The 24884-nt window shown below is 38.7% G+C and overlaps 1 protein-coding gene across 1 annotated transcript in view; it reads right to left on the bottom strand.

Annotated features, from left to right (window-relative positions):
- The window catches only part of thsd7ba (thrombospondin, type I, domain containing 7Ba), a 391489-nt gene that overhangs the window by 183034 nt on the left and 183571 nt on the right, over window positions 1-24884 (bottom strand). Inside the window, exon 5 of the mRNA XM_049484694.1 lies at window positions 1970-2210. Coding sequence (XP_049340651.1) covers window positions 1970-2210 — 241 coding nt within the window. The remainder of the gene's footprint in view (window positions 1-1969; window positions 2211-24884) is intronic.

Genomic DNA, 24884 nt, shown 5'->3' on the forward strand with positions numbered 1-24884 from the left:
GCCAACAGAAGATCATCATCTACAAACAGCAGAGACGCCACCAACTACCTGAAGCTCTTCTGCCTGCTGCTTCTGTTCTAGAAGCAACGACATGAGTTAAAAAAAGTTATAGGAAGGAGGGATAAACTGGTAAAGTGACGACTACAGACACTTAGACAGCTGCTGACAGACGCTGGCCAGAAATAAACAGACGTGTCGTTCAGGAAGAGGACAGACGTCACCTGCTGTACACTCAGCTCTGGAGGTGTTCGATTTAAAGACTCTACTTTCTTCTGATGAAACTTTATACTGTACATACAGCCATGGTGGAAAGTGCTGGCATCCCTAAAAGTGTTCCAGAAAATGATTGCAATTATATATGTTTCGTTATACACATGTTTATTGCCTTAGCCAAAAGCTAAGAAAAAAAGACAAATATGATATATAAAATTCCACCCATATTTCCACAGGTTTATTGGCACTTTTTCAAAACTGTGGGTGAATAACTTTGTTTCAAGCATGTGATGCTTGTTTAAACTCACCTGTGAAGTGGTGTAAGAAGCTTGTTGATGGTTATTAAGTCATATTTCATGATATTTTCTCATTTTTTTGTGTTGTTCCAATACAAACAATGGAAATGAACATGTGTATACCAAAGCATGTGAAACGGCAATTAGGGTCTACCAGGCAGATAGATGGATGGATGGATGGATGGATGGATGGATGGATAGATGGATGGATGGGTGGTTAGGAAGGTAGGTACATAGATAGATAGATAGATAGATAGATAGATAGATAGATAGATAGATAGATAGATAGATAGATAGATAGAAGGATGGATGGTTGGATGGATGGATAGATGGATAGATGGATGGGTGGGTGGGTGGTTAGGTAGGTAGGTAGCTAGATAGATAGATAGATAGATAGATAGATAGATAGATAGATAGATAGATAGATAGATAGATAGATAGATAGATAGATAGATAGATAGATAGATAGATAGATAGATAGATAGATGGATGGATGGATGGATGGATGGATGGATGGATGGATGGATAGGTGAGTGGGTGGGTGGGTGAGTCTAGGTAGGTAGGTAGGTAGCTAGCTAGCTAGCTAGCTAGCTAGATAGATAGATAGATAGATAGATAGATAGATAGATAGATAGATAGATAGATAGATAGATAGATAGATAGATAGATAGATGGATGGATGAATAGGTGGGTGGGTGGGTGGGTGGGTGGATGGATAGGTAGGTAGGTAGGTAGTTAGATAGATAGATAGGTAGATAGATAGATAGATAGATAGACAGACAGACAGACAGACAGACAGACAGACAGACAGACAGACAGACAGACAGACAGATAGATAGATAGATAGATAGATAGATAGATAGATAGATAGATAGATAGATAGATAGATAGATAGAACAAAATTGTATTCTCACGGTCCAGCTACACCCAAAAGAGCAATTGTTAAAATAAAATAATAATATAAGCTAAGATTAAATAGAATAAAATAAAATAGAATAAAATTGATATCAAGATAAATACAACAAAAAAACACACTATCCTTTTCTTTAACAGGCACAGGTGTGCTTGCTCTGTTGGTTTGGTACTTTTAATCAGGTGTGAAAGCTGTTTGTGTGCCCAGGAGTGGTGCAGAGTCTGGGATTTGCTTAAAGCAGGACTGGTGCGGTCAGCTCCACTGCAGGTGTGGAAGCTATCCGCTTCTGTTGCTGCATGTGAGGTCATGTAATCGGTTCATTTTGTAATGTGATGTTTCCAATAATGCAGTTACCTTTATTTCCATCGATAAATTGCTGTCGATAAATAATCAATCTACACATAGAGTTACTGTGTGTGAAAACAAACCAAACAAAAAAAAGTGAAAATGCCCTTAGTGGAACAAGATATGATGCTCATTTGTTATGCACTGATGTAAAAAACGTATTATATTATCATCTGGGGGAAATAATAATATTTTTTTTTACCTCAGCAGCTCATTGGACGGTAGGGGGGCGAGGGAGCACGGGCCCCACTCTGAAACCTCCCACTCAAACAGGTCCTGGTGCCACTCGCACACTTTAAAGCAGGGCCTCTGGCTCTCGGGACGCTCCAGGTGCCTGCAGTTGGAGTGGTGTGTGCTCCAGCCCTCGGAGTGAACGCACCACACCGTCCGGGTCTGAACCCCACCCGAACCACACTCCTCCCCCATACACCGCCCCCACTGACCTGCAGAGAGAGAGAGAGAGAGAGAGAGAGAGAGAGAGAGATGAACTCCATTGGAATTTTATTTTTTACACATTTACACCAACATTTACTGTTGGACAGTATCTACTTTTCAAATTCAACACTTTCAAGGTGCATTTAATTTATTATACAGCAATATTATATACCCTATAAATTAGTTCTACATATCTCTACTCAATTACCGTATTTTTCGGATTATATGGTGCACTTAAAATTCTTTAATTTCCCCCAAAAGATCTTCAGTGCACCTTATAATCTGGTGCGCCTTATGTATGACTTCTACCACTTAGGTATTAAGGAGCAGTAAATCAACGTTGCTGCAATACAGCATTATAAAGGAGTTTCGGTGAAGTTTCTCCAGCACTAAGGCTGGAGCAGTATTAGCATTAGCTGCTAACCACAGCACTAAGCGCTAGCTCTTTGGCCAGTCAGAGGTGATTATATTGTACTGTAGTCTGTGCATTTACTGTGTTAAAACAAGATATGTGGGACGAATTGCAAGCTATTATATTGCCATGGCTTACTTACTTAGGGTTCCTCAGTGTAGCGCTGCCGGGCAGAATTTACTAGCTCTAACCGTGGCTAGAAGTTAGCCCCTTATGCTAATGATAATGCTGCTGAACCCAGCCTTAGTGGAAATCTGGATATCTAATCTTGCTGTAAAAGAACGAAAGCGCTTTACTCACCTAAACAAATAGTTTTAAGAGAGAAATTTGTGTAGATTAGAGCTGTGTAGGTTTTACTACACAAAATGTTTTTTTAGAAATTACAGGGGTTGGACAATGAAACTGAAACACCTGTCATTTTAGTGTGGGAGGTTTCATGGCTAAATTGGAGCAGCCTGGTGGCCAATCTTCATTAATTGCACATTGCACCAGTAAGAGCAGAGTGTGAAGGTTCAATTAGCAGGGTAAGAGCACAGTTCTGCTCTAAATATTGCAATGCACACAACATTATGGGAGACATACCAGAGTTCAAAAGAGGACAAATTGTTGGTGCACGTCTTGCTGGAGCATCTGTGACCAAGACAGCAAGTCTTTGTGATGCATCAAGAGCCACGGTATCCAGGGTAATGTCAGCATACCACCAAGAAGGACCAACCACATCCAACAGGATTAACTGTGGACGCTGTAAAAGGAAGCTGTCTGAAAGGGATGTTCGGGTGCTAACCCGGATTGTCTCCAAAAAACATAAAACCACGGCTGATCAAATCACGCAGAATTCCGTACACACCGTACATACACATACTCTACATACAGCGGCCGATAACACAACAATAGAACAATACCTGCATCATTAGCCGAACACCAGCTCCCTATAAACACCAAACACACTGAACTGAAGCAAATAAAGGAGGAAAAATGGCAGCAAACACACACAATCCACACACTGCAGGAAATCTGCCCCCTTTAAAAGAGAGAAAACACTGTAGTGTCCAACCAACCTGAAGCAATTACTGCGGCTATTCAACCTGACCACCGCCAGGCCCAGGGCCATTATACAGTTTAGGGGATAAATCAGGATTTAGCATTAAACTCTGTGATTGTTTCTAAAGTTTATAAGATTAATTACAGCACAAAAAAGAAAGGAAAGTTTTGGAACAAAAGTTTAGCTTTCACTGTTTTTTTTCTTCAGTTACAGGAGAAAGAAGAACAGCATTAGAACAGTTTTAGATACTAGTGCATCTCAAAATAATATAGAATCATTGAACAGTGAAAATGTGAAACTCATATATTACATCAGGGGTGTCCAAACTACGGCCCACGGGCCATTTGCGGCCCGTTTCCTTTTTTGGAGCGGCCCGCGAGGTATTTTAGAAATAGAATGAAAGTTGGCCCGCTGTTAAGCAGGTTTTTATAATGTGAGATTCAAAGTTTGAACGCTAGGTGTCAGAAACGGGCGAAAGAGTCTAAAAGCGGAGAGGGTGCACATTTCTAGCGCAGAAAAACGGGCCAAAGAGTCTAAAAGCGGAGAGGGTGTGCATTTCTAGCGCAGAAAAACATGTAAAAAAGTCTAAAGGCGGAGAGAGTGCACATTTCTAGCACAGAAAAACATGTAAAAAAGTCTAAAAGCGGAGAGAGTGTGCATTTCTAGCGCAGGAAAATGGAGTAAAAGAGTCTAAGAGAGGAGAGGGTGCACATTTCTAGCACAGAAAAACGGGCCAAAGAGTCTAAAAGCGGAGAGAGTGCGCATTTCTAGTGCAGGAAAACGGAGTAAAAGAGTCTAAAAGTTGCCGTAATTAAGGAGTTTAATATTAAGAGACATCATGAAATTAAACATCAATTTGAAAAATCTTAGTTTACACAACACTGTCAAAGATAAAGATAGTTAGTCAAGTAAAATAGTGTGTAAATGAAATAATCAGGAAACATTTATTATTTAAAGTGGTATATTTCATCTGTGGCCCGTGACTTCAAATATATTTCTCCTTCTGGCCCCCAACAAAAAAAGTTTGGACACCCCTGTATTACATAGGTGTATTACACAGAGTGATCTATTTTAAGCCTTTATTTTTTTTATTGATGATTATTTTTTATGGCTTACAGCCAATGAAAACTCAAAACTCAGTGTCTCAGAAAATTTAAATTTTATTTAAGACCAATTGGTACTTTTGGCAGTGTGGGCAGTGTGCCAAATCCTGCTGGAAAATGAAATCTACATCTCCATAAAAAGAAAGACCACAAGATCCCTGGAATTTAATGAAGAGCAGGATAGATGGTCACAAGCAATCAAGCTAAGCTTACTGTAACTGCTTGAACTTTTGCACCTGGTATGAGGTCACCCAAAAGCAGTGCGTAAGACTGGTGGAGGAGAGCATGCCAAAACCTGATAGTGATTCCTGAACTCTTCCTAAGTTACAGTCATATGAAAAAGTTTGGGCACCCCTATTAATCTTAATCATTTTTAGTTGTAAATATTTGGGTGTTTGCAGCAGCCATTTCAGTTTGATATATCTAATAACTGATGGACACAGTAATATTTCAGGATTGAAATGAGGTTTATTGTACTAACAGAAAATGTGCAATATGCATTAAACCAAAATTTGACCGGTGCAAAAGTATGGGCACCCTTATCATTTTATTGCTTTGAATAATCCTAACTACTTTTTACTGACTTACTGAAGCACAGTAATGGGTTTGGTAACCTCATTGAGCTTTGAACTTCATAGCCAGGTGTATCCAATCATGAGAAAAGGTATTTAAGGTGGCCAATTGCAAGTTGTTCTCCTATTTGAATCTCCTCTGAAGAGAGGCATCATGGGCTCATCAAAACAACTCTCAAATGATCTAACAACAAAGATTGTTCAACATAGTTGTTCAGGGGAAGGATACAAAAAGTTGTCTCAGAGATTTAACCTGTCAGTTTCCACTGTGAGGAACATAGTAAGGAAATGGAAGAGCACAGGGACAGTTCTTGTTAAGCCCAGAAGTGGCAGGCCAAGAAAAATATCAGAAAGGCAGAGAAGAAGAATGGTGAGAACAGTCAAGGACAATCCACAGACCACCTCCAAAGAGCTGCAGCATCATCTTGCTGCAGATGGTGTCTCTGTGCATCGGTCAACAATACAGCGCACTTTGCACAAGGAGAAGCTGAATGGGAGAGTGATGCGAAAGACGAAGCCATTTCTGCAAGCACGCCACAAACAGAGTCGCCTGAGGTATGCTTTATTTCTCACGTATTGAAAATACAGTAAATGAAGACCCAGTAATCCTCCCTATAATCTAATCCAACTCCAGCACATTTTTAATTACACATGTTCCTTTTTTTTAAAGTAGTTTATTTCAGTAGTGATTCCTCTCCTCTTTACATTGATCCAATTAAAGCTCATTAACTCCAGCATTGATTATAAAAGCTGCGTTTAGATTAAGATGTTTCTGAGAGCACCTGAGCTCTCTCTGAGTTTGTTCTTTGTGCTGAAGGAGCAGGAAGATCTGAGCTGATGGTTCACGGGTTCACGGCTCAGCTGAGGATAATGTGAATTATAGAGTCTGTTCATTGTGTTTTATAGAAGAAGCACGTGACCGTAAACTCATAAAGAGTCATTAGTGTGATAATAGCCGTCTCACGCATGGCTGTGAAAGCCCTGCTGCTGCTGCTGCTGCTGCAGTGTGTGTGTGTGTGTGTTTGCTGTAGTGTGTCAGAAGGGTAATGTGAGCATCATTACACACTCAAACGGCCGGGGTAATCTCTGCACACAGATGTGTTTCAGTGTGTTGCAGCACATTTTCCCCTCGTTTTTCTGCACAATACGGCCTAAACACTGATACACACCGTCCACAGCTCTGCTGCTGATAGTGAGTTTCACACTTACTTCAGCTAATCAGTTCTGATTGTCTGTTCAGATCAGAATTGGATATTATTGTCGACTGTTCACATTACTTACAACTGTAAGTAATGTAATATTTTACAGGTTTATTTATCTATGAAGTGCAATTGTCACACCTGGCTCTGAAAGCTCTACCTGCTCTTACTGGTGCAATGTGCAATTAATGAAGATCGACCACCAGGCTGCTCCAATTTAGCCATGAAACCTCCCACACTAAAATGATGACAGGTGTTTCAGTTTCATTTTACAACCCCTGTAATTCCTAAAAAAAAACATTTTGCGTAGTAAAACCTACACAGCTCTAATCTACACAAATTTATCTCTTAAAAACTGTTTATTTGGGTGAGTAAAGCGCTTCTGTTCATTTACAGTAGGATTAGATTTCCAGATTTCCACTAAGGCTGGGTTCAGCAGCATTATCATTAGCATAAGCGGCTACATAACATAAAAATACATAGCTAATGCCCACAGAGCAGAGAGAAGAAGAAGACGCTATATCAGATATCAGAGCTTTTTGCTGTAAAACAGAACACACTCTCGTCTCACACTTTACCAGACCTCACGGTGAGATCTGTCTCATAGGCTCAGCCACAGTCTACACAAACCTACACAGCTCTAATCTACACAAATTTCTCTCTTAAAAACTGTTTATTTGGGTGAGTAAAGCGCTTCTGTTCATTTACAGTAGGATTAGATTTCCAGATTTCCACTAAGGCTGGGTTCAGCAGCATTATCATTAGCATAAGCGGCTAACCGCTAGCCACGGTTAGAGCTAGTAAATTCTGCCCGGCAGCGCTACTCTGAGGAACCCTAAGTAAGTAAGCCAAGGCAATATAGTAGCTTGCAGTTCATCCCACGTATCTTGTTTTAACACAGTAAACACGCAGACTACAGTCCAATATAATCACCTCTGACTGGCAAAAGAGCTAGCACTTAGTGCTGTGGTTAGTGGCTAATGCTAATACTGCTCCAGCCTTAATGCTGGAGAAACTTCACTGAAACTCCTGTATAAGGCTGTATTGCAGCAAAGTTGCTTTACTGCTCCTTAATACTTGACTAGTAGAAGTCATACATAAGGCGCACCAGGTTATAAGCAGCACAGAAGATTTTTGGGAAAATTGAAGGATTTTAAGTGCGTCTTATAGTCCAAGAAATCTGGTAATTGTGTTGAGATATGTAGAACTAATTTATAGGGCATATAACATTGCTGTAAGTCCAGTTTCGGGACTACGATATCCAGGATGCCCACATGACGCTGCACATGGCATCTCCAGGAAGCAAATCACCTGAATTCTAAACACCTGCTCACTGGCCTATATAAACCCCTCACTGCTCTTCACCTGTTGCTGAGTATTGTCAGTTTATCCACTCTACAATGTGTTTATTATCCATGTCGTGTATGACCTTATTTAGTTTTTCGACTCAGATTCTTGCCTTTCTTATACCTCCTTGCCTGTGTAGGACCCTCAGACTATTACTAACTTATGGTATGTTTGCTCTCTCTTGCTGCTGTTCTCTGGTTTTAACCCTGCTCATTTTGACTACTCCTCATATTGCCCTTTTGTCAATCAACCTGTTTTATTGTATCTGAAAAGCATGGTGGTCTGGAAATTAGGTGTGTTCAGGTGTATTGCTATGTCATTGCATGGCAATGGAAAACACAGGTGCACCTACAGACTTCAACAGTCAGATGTTCATTGCTATTGTGGCCAAGAAGTCGTGCGACGCTGTTCCCGTAAATGAGCTCAATTACCCTGTGCTGAGAAGCATTGGATACATCCAGGTGGCTGCGGCATTAAAATAGCAATCCGCCAAAGTTAAAGCTCACCTGACCTCTAAAGGGAATGGTTTATTGCATGTTATGCCCCAAAACACACCCAAGATTATATAAAAAGAGAATTAGTACACTATACTTTTGTTTGTTTTGAGCTGAGAAAGTTGTACTTTCCAGTTGTTACGATAGCAAAGACACACTGACACACCCTAAATCAAGCGCATCTCTATGACTTCAGCCTTAGCTACATTCACATCACCATAGTCAAGGTGGTTGAACACTGGTTACCCAGGTGAAAACACGTCCTCTACTGTTGATTACTGACTATAAAGGGTTCACAATCATTGTTAAGAAAGATTAATGATGCAAATTCTAAGCTTTATAGACTCTTATACTTTAATACTGTTATACTCTTGTACTATATCATGAGCTTCTCTAAGCAGCTACCAAACACCTATCTGAACATTACCCTAATATATAACTAATATATAACTAATACATAACTAATGCCCACAGAGCAGAGAGAAGAAGAAGACGCTATATCAGATATCAGAGCTTTTTGCTGTAAAACAGAACACACTCTCGTCTCACACTTTACCAGACCTCACGGTGAGATCTGTCTCATAGGCTCAGCCACAGTCTCTCAGCATGAGTGTGAGTGTGTGTGTGTGTGTGTGTGTGTGTGTGTGTGTTAGAGCTGTTAGAACGCCTTCGAGTGGAGAGAATAACGGCTTACTGTTACAACAGGCTCTCCACGTCCACTTCCCCTGATAGGCAGTGAAACACATACACCACACACACACACACACACACACACACACACACACACACAAACATAAATAAACACAATCTCTTCATCCTTTTTTTGCTTCAGATGTTGAAAGCTTCCACTGGCATCGTGCCCAACGTTTCTACAAATGTATAGAAAATATAAATTACTATATTAAAGCTATATTAATAACTATATTTAATTATTTCCTTCCATTTTATAGAAAATAAGGTAAAATCTTATGATTGAGCAGAATAAGGATCATAAATTGATTTCTGGGGGGTACGATTAGAAAAAGCTAACTGTTGGAATTGGATACTAGTGAATATTGGTGATGAAAAGACAGTTTACGTCATACTGCAACCAGCCAGCAGAGGCGCTAGACCTGTAGTGGCTTCACTTTTCAGAGATGCTGCACTCTCTATGCTTGTGTACAGTAATTAAAAATAAATACTTGTGTTGGGTCAGGTTTATAACACACCAATCCCACACCAAAAAAAAAAAAAAAACTAGCAATTAACAGAAGTTTAGGGCTTAAAGCTTTCGGTTAAATCTGTGTAAGCTCTGAAAATTTTACCATTATTAATTTTCCAGAGATAAATTTGAGGCAGTTAATGTGAAGTGCAGACACCTGTGAACAGGCTTTTACTGGCAAAACAAAAACACCATCCAGACGGCAGATTAATGACCAGGATGCTCCAATCTGAGAGTCGCTTCATCGTCCCAACAGTGCGCCATTAGAATGGGAGAGCTTCCAGGCATGCAGCATTTCATCAGCTGCACCCTCACCACTATACACTGCTGAGAGAATCATATATCCAGTATGAATTCCACCATCTTCTATATCTCTACTGTTCCTACACTCTATATCTGCCACTCTTTACAAGTCTACCATGTTCTATATCTGTCAATCCACTATGAGTTTATAATGTTCTTAATCAAAAATCCAATATGAATTCATAAGGATCACTATCTCCAATCCAGTTTGAGTTCATCATGTTCTGTATCTAATATCCAGTATGAGTTCCACCATCATCTACATCTCTACTGTTCCTAGGTTCTACAACCCCTGGCAAAAAGTATGGAATCACCAGTAATGGTTGAACACTCATTCAGACATTTCATTCTGTAAAACAAACTCAGATCAAAAACATGATACAATAATAAGGTCATTCCAAAGTGCAACTTTTGGCTTTCAGGAACACTCAAAGAAATGAAGAAAAAACATTGTGGAAGTCTGTGAATGTTACTTTTATTGACCAACCACATGGAAAAAAATATGGAATTACTAAATTCTGAGGAAAAAAGTATGGAATCGTGAAAAACAAATAAACAAAAGATGGTTAAAAATACATCACTAGTATTTAGTTGCACCACCTTTGGCTTTTATAACAGCTTTCAGTCTCTGAGGCATGGACTTGATGAGTGACAAACAGTATTTTGCATTAATTTGGTGCCAACTCTCTTTGATAGCAGTTGCCAGATCAGCTTTGCAGGTCGGAGCCTTCTTGTGGACAATTTGTTCAATTTCCACCACAGGTTTCTAATTATGTTGAGATCTGGACTATTTGCAGGCCATGACATCGACTGAATGTGTCTTTCTCCAAGGAATGCCTTCTCTGTTTTTGCCCTATGGCACGATGCACTGTCATCTTGGAAATTTATTTCATCACCTCCAAACATCTGTTTGATTGAAGGGATGAGAAAACTGTCCAAAATGTCAAAGTAAACTTGATAGAACCATTGATAGAAGAACTAACCACAGTCATCTCCCCAGTGCCTTTGCCTGACATGCAGCCCCATATCATCAAGGACTGTGGAAATTTGGTTGTTTTCTTCAGGCAGGCCTCTTCATAAATCTCACTGGAACGGCACCAAACAAAAGTTCCAGCATCATCACCTTGTCCAATGCAGATTCTTGACTCATTACTGAATATAACTTTCATCCAGTCATCCACAGTCCATGATTGCCTCTCTTTGCCACCCTCTTTAGGTGTCAATGATGGTTTTCTTTTAGCTTTCCTGTATTGAAATCCCATTTCCTTTAGGCGATTTCTTACAGATCGGTCACATACATTTGCTCCAGCTTCTTCCTATTTATGCTTCATTTGTTTAGTTGTACTTTTTCAGTTTTCAAGACAAATGGCATTAAGTTGTTTGTCTTGACGCGTTGCTGTCTTTCTTGGTCTATCAGTAGGCTTGGCTTTAACATCCATTCCATGCTGTTTGTATTTGGTCCATATCTTGGATACAGCTAACTGTAAACAGCCCACATCTTTAGCAACCATGCGTGAAGAGTTACCTTCTTCTAGAAGTTTCACAATCCTCTCTTTTGTTTCAAGAGACATTTCTCTTGTTGGAGCCATGGTTCTTGCCACTCCACTTCATCCAGCAGCCCTCCAAGGTGTCATGACTGGCAGGTGTCCATTTAGAAAAAGGAAATTGACTGGGTGTGTCCTGTTTCTACCTCCAATTTGAGTGATTCCATACTTTTTTCATCAGAATTGAGTGATTCCATATTTTGTTTCCCTGTGCTTTGGAATGACCTTATTATTGTATCATGTTTTTGATCTGAGTTTGTTTTACAGAATGAAATGTCTAAATGAGTGCTCATCCAATACTGGTGATTCCATACTTTTTGCCAGGGGTTGTAGATCTGACACTCTTCTAGTCTATCTATACATCTACATATCTACAGTAAAATCCTGTTGCAATGTTCTATATCTGCAATCCACTATGAATTTATATGTAAAAAATGTTCTACCTCAACAATCCAGTATGAGTTCATAATGTTCTTAATCCATCATCCAGTATGAAGTCTTAGGGCCCTATTGTAAATCCTGTGCAAGGCGCTATAGATCACTAAAATAGTGCACATAATGTTCAATATGGACATTCTAATATAAGTTATATATTTGCCCTCTAGTTTTGAACTCTATGAGTTCTGTCATCATGTTCTATATTACACATATATCATCATTTACTATAGCTACAATCCAGTATGAGTTCCACCATATTTTACATTTACTATTCAGTATGAGTATACATGAATAATATGTAAATATCACCATTTGCTATAGCTATAATCCAGTATGAGTTTCAACATTTTCTACATCTACTATTCAGCATGTGTTCAGCATGTTCTACATATACCATCCAGTATGACTTTATCTTGTTTATATCCACCGTCCAGTATGAGTTCTGTCATCATGTTGTATAGTATTCATATATCATTTGCTATAGCTATAATCCAGTATGAGTTTCAACATTTTCTACATCTACTATTCAGCATGTGTTCAGCAGGTTTTACATATACCATCCAGTATGACTTTATCTTGTTTTATATCCACCATCCAGTATGTTCGTTCATTATGTTGTAAAGTATTTATATATCATCATTTACCATAGCCACACTCCAGCATGAGTTTATCTTGTTCTGTCATGTTGTATATTGTTTAAATATCATCATTTACTATAGCTTCTATCCAGTATGAGTTCCACCATGTTCTACGTCTTTCATCCAGTAGGAGTTTATTTTGTTTTAATGTCCACTATCCAGTATGAGTTCCACCACGCTCTATATCTACCATCCAGTATGAGTTTATTTTGTTTTATATCCACTATCCAGTATGAGTTTATTTTGTTTTATATCCACTATCCAGTATGAGTTTGACCGTGTTTTCTGTAGTGGTGCTGTACTTTGGGACTTGTTCTGCTGGAATATAAAGCAGTTTAGCTGGATCTGGACTGAATTGAGGAACTCTTCATTATCTGGACGTTGTTCTGACCTGTGGTCTCTATAATGACTCTGGATCTCTGGCTGGTTTCTCCCTCTGGACTCGTCTCACACACTGCTGTCCCCCCGTCTCACACACTGCTGTCCCATATGGCGTCTCAGTGGCCAGGCTTGCTGTCCCAGACCCAGCTGCCCTCTGATTTACTCTGAGATGATTCAGCAATTAAACTCAGAGAGTCTGCAGCAGCTCCACCACGCCTCCGGACTGCAGTCTTCACCAGGACCTACGGTATTATATAGATGTATTACACAGAGATTGATCTATTTTAAGTATTTGTTTCTTTTAATGTTGATGATTTTGTTGTCTTCCAAAAATCAATATCTCAGAAAATTTGAATATTATATACTTTAAGACCAATTGGTACTTTTGGCAGTGTGGGCTTTGTGCCAAGTCCTGCTGGAAAATGAAATCTGCATCTCCGTAAAAGTTGTTTTCAGCAGAGGGAAGCTGTAAGATATGAAGAGCTGTAAGATTTTGCGGGAAATCAAAACTTGACTCTTCAAACCATCACTGACTAAACTATGAGTAAATTTTACATTTCATTTGTGAATCAAGGGAGCAGAGTCTGGAGGAAGAGTGGAGAGACACACAGTCCAAACTGCTTGAGGTCCAGTGTGAAGTTTCCACCAATCAGTGATGGTTTGGACTGAGATACTGGTACACCTACTTCCTGGAGATTGTTCTTCAATTGGGAGGATGTTGTGAAGAGTGTGTTTTTGAGTTTCCGAGTTCACCACTGCGCTCTTTTTTTCCCAGAATGTACCAAACTGTTGATTTGGCCATTTCTAACATCTCCACTATCTCTCTGATGGATATTTTTTCTTTGTTTGAGCCCAATGATGATTTGTTTCACTTCCACTGAGAGCTTCTTTTTTAACTGCATGTTGTTGGTTCAGGGCAACAATTTCTAAATGCAAATGCCACAGCTGGAATCAACTCCAGACCTTTAACCTGCTTAAATGATGATGGATTAAGGAGTGAATAGCACATGGAGCCAAAAAAAAATAGCTTTTGAGATTATTTGTCCAATTACTTTTGAGCCCTTGAAATGAAGAGGCTTTGTAGGACAATGGTTATAATTCCTGAACGATTTGTAAGATATTTAAGTGATGTTTAAGACCGTGAATTGAACCTGAAAGTCTTTTATGAAGACTTTAATGAAGATGAAGATTGAGCTAACTGTATATGGTTCTTAACCCTTGTGTGGTGTTCATATATTTTTGTTACTCGTTTACTTTGTTATTTGTATTTAATTCAGCAAAATTAAGCAATTTTACATTAAAATGCTTTACACATGCTCGCTTCACCTAAACTGCAAGCAATATAAACAGCTTACATGGTTAATATTTGCCCTTTACCTTTCTTATGTTACATTTCTTTCAAAAAGTGCTACTCTTTTTTTTTATTAATTTTTTAATAAAATGTAAAAGAAAATGAATTAAACTCAAGATATGAGTAGAACATTTGTTTAGTTTCAAATTTACAAATGAAGCAATGTTTATTATCCCTTGGCCAAACATACTGTATGTAATATTAATGTGTAGGGGGGGGGGGTGTACAGTGTGTGTTTATCGAAAATGTGTTTTGATATATGTTTTTCACAAAAAATGAGCCAATGCCAGTGAGTTTGAGTTAGAAAACATATTTTTTTAGTATCATTTGATGAAAAATGAAAACGGGTCCCACAGACCCGAACACCACACAAGGGTTAAAAACCTTCTATATAAAGCGTAATATCCATTCATGACATCCTGCATGACACTCAACGGTTTCCTCTTTTGGTTCGGATGGCATGGTCCAAATTTCTGTATTTTCAGATGATGGGGTAACATGTAAATAAGAGGAGAACCAACACTTTAATTTCCAGTTGAGATTGGTGTACAGGTGTTCTACCTGCCCCGCTGAAGCTCTGGGTATCTGCTGATGGATGGTGATGGGATGCGACTAGACTCATTCGTTACTGGCGGTATGAAGCAGAGAAGCGCTGGCAGATGTTTCCTCAGAGCTGCTCTGTTGGTTGAGCCTAATGTCCTCTGAGAAGTGTCCAGATGTTGAGAATATTTACTGTATGTTGAGCTGCTGTGTATATTTGCGCTCGCTGCGGCTTCGGGAGCCCGTTCGCTGCAGCCGTTCGCCGCAGCCGTTTCGCCGCAGTGTTCTCAGCTGTTTAAGCGGTATGAGTTATGGATGAGATGAGATGTTCATGCTTCTTTTATTGCGGGAGAAACTAAATAAAATAAATACACTGCAGCTATTTAATTCGCATCAATATTTCATCCTCAGTTCAGGGAAGTGTTCTATATGTTCCGCGCTGCATTATTCATAACCTGCGGCGAGAAAACGGCGTGTTTAATTTATTCTGCGTGGCGAGACGTTAATTGCTAAATTCGTCTATGGCAGGAACTCATGTGATTATCTTCCGTTGGTGCATCCATCTTCCGATTCTTCCTGAATCAGCTAATTCCGTCCAGGTGTGTGAGAGTCGTAGGTATATATATATATGTGTGAAAGTGTGTGTGTTATTGATGAGTGATGTCTAATTACTAAATAATTGACTGAGTTCAGTCAGCTGTGCTGAAAAAGCTCCAGAAGCCGAGGATGCGAGAGCTTTATGAAGCTGTAGCTGACGACGCCGGCGCTTGTCGGTTTGGTGAAGCGTGAGAATTATTCATAGCACCGCGTCACTTAGATCACACTAACCGCGCTCGCTCCGGCGCTCAAGTCTTCAGCCGTACTCTCAGACTCAGCAGAAGAAGGACCTCTGAGAAGCTCTGAGCCGTCAGAACTCCAGAGCCATTACCGTCACTCTCAACCGCTCTCCATTTACATTAACATAATTATTTTAATCCCGTTACATAATTCTACTACTGTTTCAGAAACAGTTACGTAACGGTTTACATCTACATCACATTTACATCCTTTAACAACCAGCAAAGAGGAGCAACATCAGTCCGACATCAGAACAGCTTGTCCTGTCACTTATCGTACCACGGAAACACACTGTAAGACCTTGGGGACGTCTGCACTCTTAGAGAAGCATTATTTTCATCACTTCATTAATCAATTAACCCAAATTTTCACTCAGTAATACATTACTAATTTTCTTTTTCCCAATTTACACTAGTGATGCCCCCAACACCAGGAGAGTGAAGACTAACACACTAAAAAAAAGAAAAAAACTACTGAGTAGTATCACAGCACTAACACTCGGAGGAAAGTGCAGAGGCTTGGTTCCGATACAGCAGCTCACAGACGCAGCCTCGTGCTGATCCACATCACCCTAGGAGTGATGAGGGGTAAGATAGAGCGCCATCTACTGTACCTACCCATAAAGAGAGTGAGCAAGGCAAGTTGTGCTCTCTCAGGGCTCTGGCAGCTGATGGCAAGCTGCATGAACAGGATTCGAACCAGCAATCTAGTGCTCTGACCATGGTGGCAGCTCTTAGACCGCTAGACCACTCAAAGCCCCCTGGTTAGCCTTATTATCAATGCAGTTGAGCATGTACAGCTTAAAGGCACTAAACTAAAATTAAAATTAAAATCAAGTTTTATTCAGATGAGCTAAAATAAGGAACTTTATAAAGTCAAAATTAAACAGTAAGTGCGTTAGAAAAAACAAGCAAACAAGATAAGATTTAATTAAGAAGAAATCAAACAAATTAGAATGAATGATTAATTATAATTATGCTTATAAAATGTAACAAACACATCTAAAGAAATAGAGGACTAGCAGTGCTAAAAGTAGCTAAAATAATGGCAAGATTATAAAGAAAGTAAATGATAGAAATTAAATAAAAGGGAAAAAAGGGGAAGAAAGAATAAATAAAAAGACAAAATAACTTAAAATAAAAAGGTTAAAGGCCAAAAGTAAAAAAAAAGGATGAAATGAATAAAATAAATAAAATGTAAATAAATAAAATAAATAAAAAGGTAAAAGAAAAACTCAACTCAACAGTTACATGTTGTCTGAAGGTGGTTAGAAACTTTTATAAAAGTCTAAAACGATTCAAAAGTTAAAGTTCTTTCATTTCTACTTCATTCACAGAACTGACATCAACTGACATCCGTCCCAACACATGACACTGCACACGGCACTACCGGGAAGCTAATCACCAGAATATTGATTTCACCTGTTACATTCACTATATATACACCCTCACTTTACTCACTCCTCGCTGAGTATTATTGTTTTTTTGTTTTGTTTTGTTTTTTTACTTTAAAAAGCATGTATCCATTGCCTGTGTTAGCTTTCTCGATTTGACTGCCCTCAGATATTGCCTTTTTGTGTATGACCGTTGGACTGATTCTTGTATTTGGTATTTGGTTTACTCCTTCTTGCTGCTGTTTACCGGTGATGACCTTAATCATTTTGACTACTCTCTGTGCCCAAACTTTATTTAATTATTTATAAAGTCTCAAAATTGCTTAAATAGTTTTAATAGTTAGTTTTAATAGTTTTTAGTGAATTAGTTTTTCTTACAGGCTCCGGTAAAAGTTTGTACACTTGATTTTGTACTATTCCCGGGTATTTGGGTGGATCTATAGAACTTAAACAACAAAAATGGAAGAAAAATCGTTTTTGTAAAACATTTTTCACCATTAATGTGTATTTCAAGTGTTAGAATACCATAGTTTCCATGCTTATATAGTCACTGGTTATTACAGATCTTATTAAAACGTTTTATAACCTGCACTTTCCCCCCAGTTTCTCCCGTTTCTTCAGTGAACTGTGAGTCAGAGATAATTCAGATAAAATTACAGCAGGATCGTGATAAAGCTGATAATAACCGCAATCTTTAAGAGCTGAACTCTTCACTTCTGCTTTGAGTGACAGGAGGAGGTAATCAAGCCCTGGTCTCCAAACATTCAGGCTGAACAGCATCTGATCAGACAATACAGCTCTATAATAAACCCTGCTGCTGTACTGCAGAGATTCAGAACTAAATCAGAACCCAATCCAGCAGAACTTCCACCTTTTTATTACCTATAATCCGTATATCCACACAGATCCGGACGCTCATACGATTGGCCTTTAAAGACGGTGGAACAACAGCTCTGCTTGTTTATTGGTCTGTTGTCTTCTCTCAGACTGCAGGAGAATGAAAGTGATGAGCTCTTACATCACTCAGAAATCACGAGAGGGAGTGTGTTATCACGAATAACATCACGGCTGTGATTTGATTGTAGGCATGAAAGCTTTTAAACTTTTAAACATGTTTTTTTTTTAAATGTCACATGAGTTTTATAACCATCTTCGGCTTAAAAAACGTATAAATTAAGTAAAATGAAGTAAAGCTGCCTGAATTTGACCAGCACATGTTTTGAATAGTTAAATACAATAGGTTATTAGATTCATAGTGAAAACAAAAAAGATAAAAAATATGTTTAATTTGGATTAAGTTGGAGTTACAACCAGCAAATGGCACCCATTCGGTTAAATGGTCCATAAACATAAATAAATATACCGTAAAATCTTTCTGGAAAAAAATATGAATCGTGTGAATCATGAGCAATCTTTTCTTATGGTTAGGAACGTTTATAAAACCTTTATATTTATAAAATGATTCAAAAATGAAAGTTCTTATATTTCTAGTTTAAATAGTTCTACAGCACTGACATCAACTGACATCAATCCCATTCATGAACAATTGACACTGCACACGGCACTACCAAGAAGCTAATCACCAGAATATTGATTTCACCTGTTACTCACTATATATACATTCTCACTTTACTCACTCCTCGCTGAGCATTATTGTTTTGTTTTTTTTTTTTCTTTAAAAAGCATGTATCCATTGCCTGTGCTAGCTTTCTTGATTTGACCTTGGTTTTGTTTTTTTTTAACCCTGATTTTTGCCGGCTCTTAATTCACACCAGTGTTTTAGAGAAGGTCCTTCAGAACAGCTGAACATCTTTATAAATGAACTCTTACATCACTCAGAAATCATTCTTAAGCAATAGAACACGAGAGGGTGTGTGTTATAGAGAATAACATCACGGCTGTGATTTGGTCGTAGGCACGGGCCAAAAGCTTTTAAACTTTTAAACGTGCTTTTTTTTAAAAGGCCCCATGAGTTTTTAACCATCTTTGGATTAGAAACCTTGTAAAAAATGTAAAATGAAGTAAAGCTGCCTGAGTTTGACCAGCACATGTTTTAAATAATAATAATATTAATAATAATAATAATAATAATAATAATAATAATAATAACAAAATAAAAAAATATATATAAAAAATATGTTTAATTTGGATTAAGTTTGAGTTACAACAAGACAATGGCACATAAATATAAATAGAAACGCTTTATTTTAAGGAACACAAATCAGGCGCTTATGAATGTCTTATTATTTGCTTAATAAAGCCTTTTATAAAGACATTTTTAAATGATGTATTCACTACTTTATTACACACTCTTTATTCTGTGTTATTAAGTGTTATTGGTGCTTAATTAGGGGTCTGTGATTGATTAAATATTTATTCAGGTTTTTTTAGTGTCTAATTAGTGACACATCTTGGTCTATTAGTGACTTATTAACCTCTTATTAACCCCTTATTAACTCTTAATAAACTCCAGCACAGCCATAACCTTGCTAAACTCACATATAAAATCAAACTGCTGCCAAAATGTTAATAACACTGATAACAAATAATGTAGAATTAGCTAATAGTTATAGTAAGGGCTAACAGGGTGCTATCATAACTGTTTATTGTGCATTATAAGAACCAATACAGCCATTATGAATCATTTTCACATAATAGAGCCCTAATTAAGCACAAATTACACTTGACAGCACAGAATAAAGCCTGTGCGAATAAGTAGTGAATAAATAATTTACAAATGTCCAATTAAGGCGTTATTAAGCAAATAATGAATGAAGACATGAATAAGCATCTTATTTGTATTCCTTAAAATAAAGTGTTACCAAATAAATAAATTGGTACCACTTTAAAATAAGACTACCTTAATAAAGGGTTTATAAATGGCTTACAATACGCTTATTAATAGTTAATAATTAGGTTGTAAATGCCTTAAAAATCATTAATAATCAGTTATAACACATACATAGAAAGCGCAACAATGACCTGTTGTTTGTCAAATAGTAAATCCACAGCCATCTATATTGTTGCCCTTTCTACGTATGTGTTATAACTGATTACTAATTATTTTTAAGGCATTTACAACCTAATTATTAACTATTAATAAACTAATTGTAAACAATTTATAAACCCTTTATAAAGGTAGTCTTATATTAAAGTGGTACCAATAAATCTACTGTAAAATCTTTCCAGGAAAATATGAATGGTGTGAATCATAAGCAATCTGTTCTTATAGAAAGCATAAAACATAAACGCATGGCGACAGATGGAGGGATGTGCTGGTGTTACATTTAATGCCAGAAATCGTCGAGTCAAATGTGTTTAGTAAACATCAGTGTCATACCTGAAGGCTGTGTGTCTTCTCACATCACCACGCTCCCGTACACAATAACACACACCTAAACATCACCTCCATATGTCCACACACACACACTCGAATTCACACTCATCATCCGCTTTTAAGCTTTTTAATAACATACACACACACACACACACACCCTATAAGAGTTTATGTTTCAGCAGGAAAGGCCAGGCTGAGTCCGCCCCGCAGACAGACGGCTGAATAATTAAAGAGGAGGATGAGAGCTAGCATATGTTGTTTGTTTGTTTGGTTCTGTCTCGATGCTAAAGAGCCTGAATTCTCCAGCTTCAGATGAATATTAACAATGGACTTGTAGGTCTAGAAATGAGGGGAGAAGCAGCTGGTCTTGTTTGACGTGTAAACACATTCACACGGATGTGATTCAGAGCAGATATGTTCCTTTCACTCAACTCAACTATACTCTCTACTCTCTTTCTAATAATATATACACTGAGTTTTTACATTAATAACAGGAGAGTTGAGGTGCACATTGAATTCTGTCGTGATTTGATCAGCCGTGGTTTTATGTTTTTTTGGATACAATCCGGGTTAGCACCCGAACATCCCTTTCAGACAGCTTCCTCTTACAGCGTCCACAGTTAATCCTGTTGGATGTGGTTGGTTCTTCTTGGTGGTATCTCGCTGACATTACCCTGGATACCGTGGCTCTTGATACTTGATCACAAAGACTTGCTGTCTTGGTCACAGATGCGCCAGCAAGACGTGCACCAACAATTTGTCCTCTTTTGAACTCTGGTATGTCTCCCATAATGTTGTGTGCATTGCAATATTTAGAGTAAAACTATGCTTTTTCACTGCTACTGTTAATAAACAATTCACCAAGGTTGTTGATTGGTATTCACATGACTAATAGTGGTATTAGTAGTTGCCCTACCTCTTATACAGACATTGGTTGGTAAATTAATAACAGTAGCTTGTCCAATTACAGGGCAGGAGGTGGGATTACTACCAATAAATAATTACAGGGCAAGCAGAAAGCCTTCTAACACTACTACTACTACTACTACTACTATCACCAACCAATTGCAGAGCTTTTAAAACTTATATTACTGTTTACATCAATCAACTACCTGGCAGAAAGTTTGGGTCCACTACTTACAACTTACTTATAAGGCAAGGGGTGGGGCTACTACTTCCACTAACCAATTACAAGGCAGGAAACATGGTTGGTACTTTGTACTATCAACAAATTATTACAGGGCAAGCAGAAAGCCTTCTACTACCAGTACTACTATCACCAACCAATTGCAGCGCTTCTAAATCTTCTACTACTATTTACACCAATCAACTACCTGGCAGAAGGTTTTGGGTCACTACTTACAAATAATTATAAAGCAAAGGGTGTGGCTACTACTTCCTCCAACCAATTACAAGGCAGGAAATGAGGTTGCTACTTTGTACTATCAACAAATTATTACAGGGCAAGCGGGAAGTATTGTACTACTACTAGTACTACTACCCATTTTACTACTATCACCAACTTTTATAGGGCAGATGATGAAGCTTCTATTTCTATTACCAACAAATCTCAATGTCAGAAGGTAGGAACTACTGCTTATACCAAATTATAGGGCAAGGGGTGGGGCTACTACTTACACCCACCAGTTATAAGATAGGAAGTTTTTATCAACTTTACAACCAATGGTAGACTTTACCAGAATGGGAGGTAGTGCAAATACTACTGCTACTACTCTACTACTTCTGTAATTGATTGGTGGAAGAGGTGGTAGACATAGTAGAAGCCCCTCCCCCTGCCCTGTAATTGTAATAGTAACAATATCAGTAGTAGTATTAGCCAGGTTGGTGGTAGCATTAGCAGAAATATTAGTAACCTCTATTTTATTTTTGGTAAGCCAGTGTAAAGCACAGTGTAAAGGTGCTATAAAAACAGTGTCTATGGTGTAAACATTCAGTACTAATAGAGAACAACAACACTAATCACCAGAAAGGTCAAGAGTTTCTAGTGGCCACACAATCCATCTAGACTCGTGTCTAAAGAGCAGTGCTTTAAATCATTATCAGTAATAGTATTTTTTTGTTTTTAGACTTTTAACACTGCTTAACACGCTAACAAACTAAAACCAGACCTGACCCACTCCACCACCAGCGGCACTCTCCATCTGAGAGAGAGGGTTCAAGTGAATTCTGCCCCCGAGTCCTCCAGCTACAGCTGCTAATCTCACTTTATTAATGTATGCATTTCATTCAGCATGTATCTCAGCAAAACACACACACACCACAGAGCACCGATAACACATCAGCAATTTAGCAGCACGCAAAACAAACACGTCAAGAGCCTTTCTTTACTTAAACCTTTCATTTCAGTTTATTATTTATTACTGTTAATGCTTTATTTTATTTCATTTAGTTTTGAACAAAATATACCAATCAAGATTGCATTCCTAGGGAGCTGAGTAGTCCGGTGGTCTAAAGCACTGCCACTATGTTCCGGAGATCGCTGGTTCGAATCCCGGTCATGCAGCTTGCCATCAGCTGCCGGAGCCCTGAGAGAGCACAATTGGCCTTGTTCTCTCTGGCTGGGTACAGTAGATGACACTCTTTCCCTGCTGTGGATCAGCAGAAGGCAGCGTCTGTATGCTGATGTATCAGAACCAAGTGGCTGCGCTTTCCTCCGAGCGTTAGTGCTATGATGCTACTCGGTAATGCTGCATCAGCAGCAGTTCAAAAAGAGGCAGAGTTTGCCTTTACATGTATCGGAGGGGGCGAGTGCTAGTCTTTTTAACCCTCCTGGTATTGTGGCATCACTAGTGATGGGGTTATATGTCTAGTTAGCAATTGGCCTAGCTAAATTAGGAGCAGGAAAGAGCTAGAGCAGTTAGCCGGTAATGCTAATGCTGCTCTAGCAGTGCTAGGCGGGGTTGGCAACAGGCTAAAGGCTGATAATACTCACCTCTGAACAGCGAAAGAGCTAGAGCGGTAAGTGGGTAATGCTAATGCTGCTCCACCAGTGCTAGGCGGGGTTGGCAACAGGCTAAAGGCTTATAATACTCACCTCTGAACAGTGAAAGAGCTAGAGCAGTTAGTGGGTAATGCTAATGCTGCTCCAGCAGTGGGAAAAAAGGTTAGCAGCTAATGCTAATGCTACTCCAGCCTCAGTGATGGAGAAACTAAACTGAAACTCCTGTATAACTCTGTTCTTCAGCGGAGTGGCTTTGCTGCTCCTTAATACCTGACTGATAGAATTCATACAAAGGTGCACCAATGATTTTTGGGAAAATGAAAGAATTTTAAGTGCATCTTATAGTGCAAAAAATATGATATATAAAAAGAGAGTGTATTCCTTATAATGTCTCTAGAAACTTCTGGATCTTTGACTGCTGATTTGACAGTGATCCAGCTGTTTGCAGGAAGCTTGCCTCAGCTATGGTGCTTCAACAGATCCATAAATTATGCCAGAGCTCGGTCATAAGAGCATAAGACTCAGTAAAAGCTTTAATAGTCATAATCCCAACCCTGCAGACACTGAGGAGCCTGAATAAGAGTAGGAGGCATCATCAGCATAATTATCACAGTATATCCAGCAGATAACTGTGTTTTATGGTGGCTGTAAATAAAGGGGAAATGGAAGAGGCCCTAAAACGGAGCCTTGAGGAATACCATACTGCATTATACATTAGCACTAACTTCTTGTACTCTGTCAAGCCTGGGGTTACAATGGTGGAAATGATAGAATGACAGTTACAGATATCAAATGTATCGAGTATAGTGATTTAATACCAAGTTGCATGCAATCTGTGATTAAAATGAAATACTAAATACTGAATAATATTCATTTTCTTCGCATTGTTTGAGTTTGGAGCTCTTTTGGTTGGACCAAACTCTGGTTCTATGGTCCGGACAGTGTTTCAGGCACTTTTCCACACCTGATACTTTGGTTTCGACCCAAAACTGAATAGTCTAAAAGTCCAGAACAAACAAGGCAGGTGTAAAAACCAAAAAAAAAACACTTAAAGCGCTATATAAATAAAGGTCTGGAGCATGGCTGGAGCGAGGAGAGGGAGGCTGACAGGTTTACTGAAGCTCTAAAGCTGCCTCAGGTGCAGCAGACGTCTCCTGTAGTGTAAAAGACTCTGGACATGAAAATGCACAGGGGTGAGGGCTAATTGGATGGTGGAGCTCAAACTCGTCTGTCTGGAAAATGTAAGAAATGTTCTGGAGAACTCGTTTTTTTTATCTAAAACTCAACATAACTCATCCAGATAAACCGTGAGAGACCTCCTCCTCCTTCCCCATCCACCAAAGATTAACATTAACGTCCACAGGTGGATCAGAAAAGCACTGTAGATGTGACTCAGCTTTATACTGCACACTGTTACACTGTTATTTTTTTCCTATATTGCGTAAATGCACTGGATTATACAGTACCAATCAAAAACCTTTAATAGTTGAAAACAATGCGGTTACCTTGTGTTTACTCCTGCCCTCCCACCCCCCCTGTGCGTTTCTCAGGCAGCAGCAGTCTGTCACTCACACAGACACAGAGACAG

This window comes from Astyanax mexicanus, chromosome 11 (genome assembly GCF_023375975.1).
Source record: "Astyanax mexicanus isolate ESR-SI-001 chromosome 11, AstMex3_surface, whole genome shotgun sequence".
NCBI lineage: Eukaryota > Metazoa > Chordata > Actinopteri > Characiformes > Acestrorhamphidae > Astyanax > Astyanax mexicanus.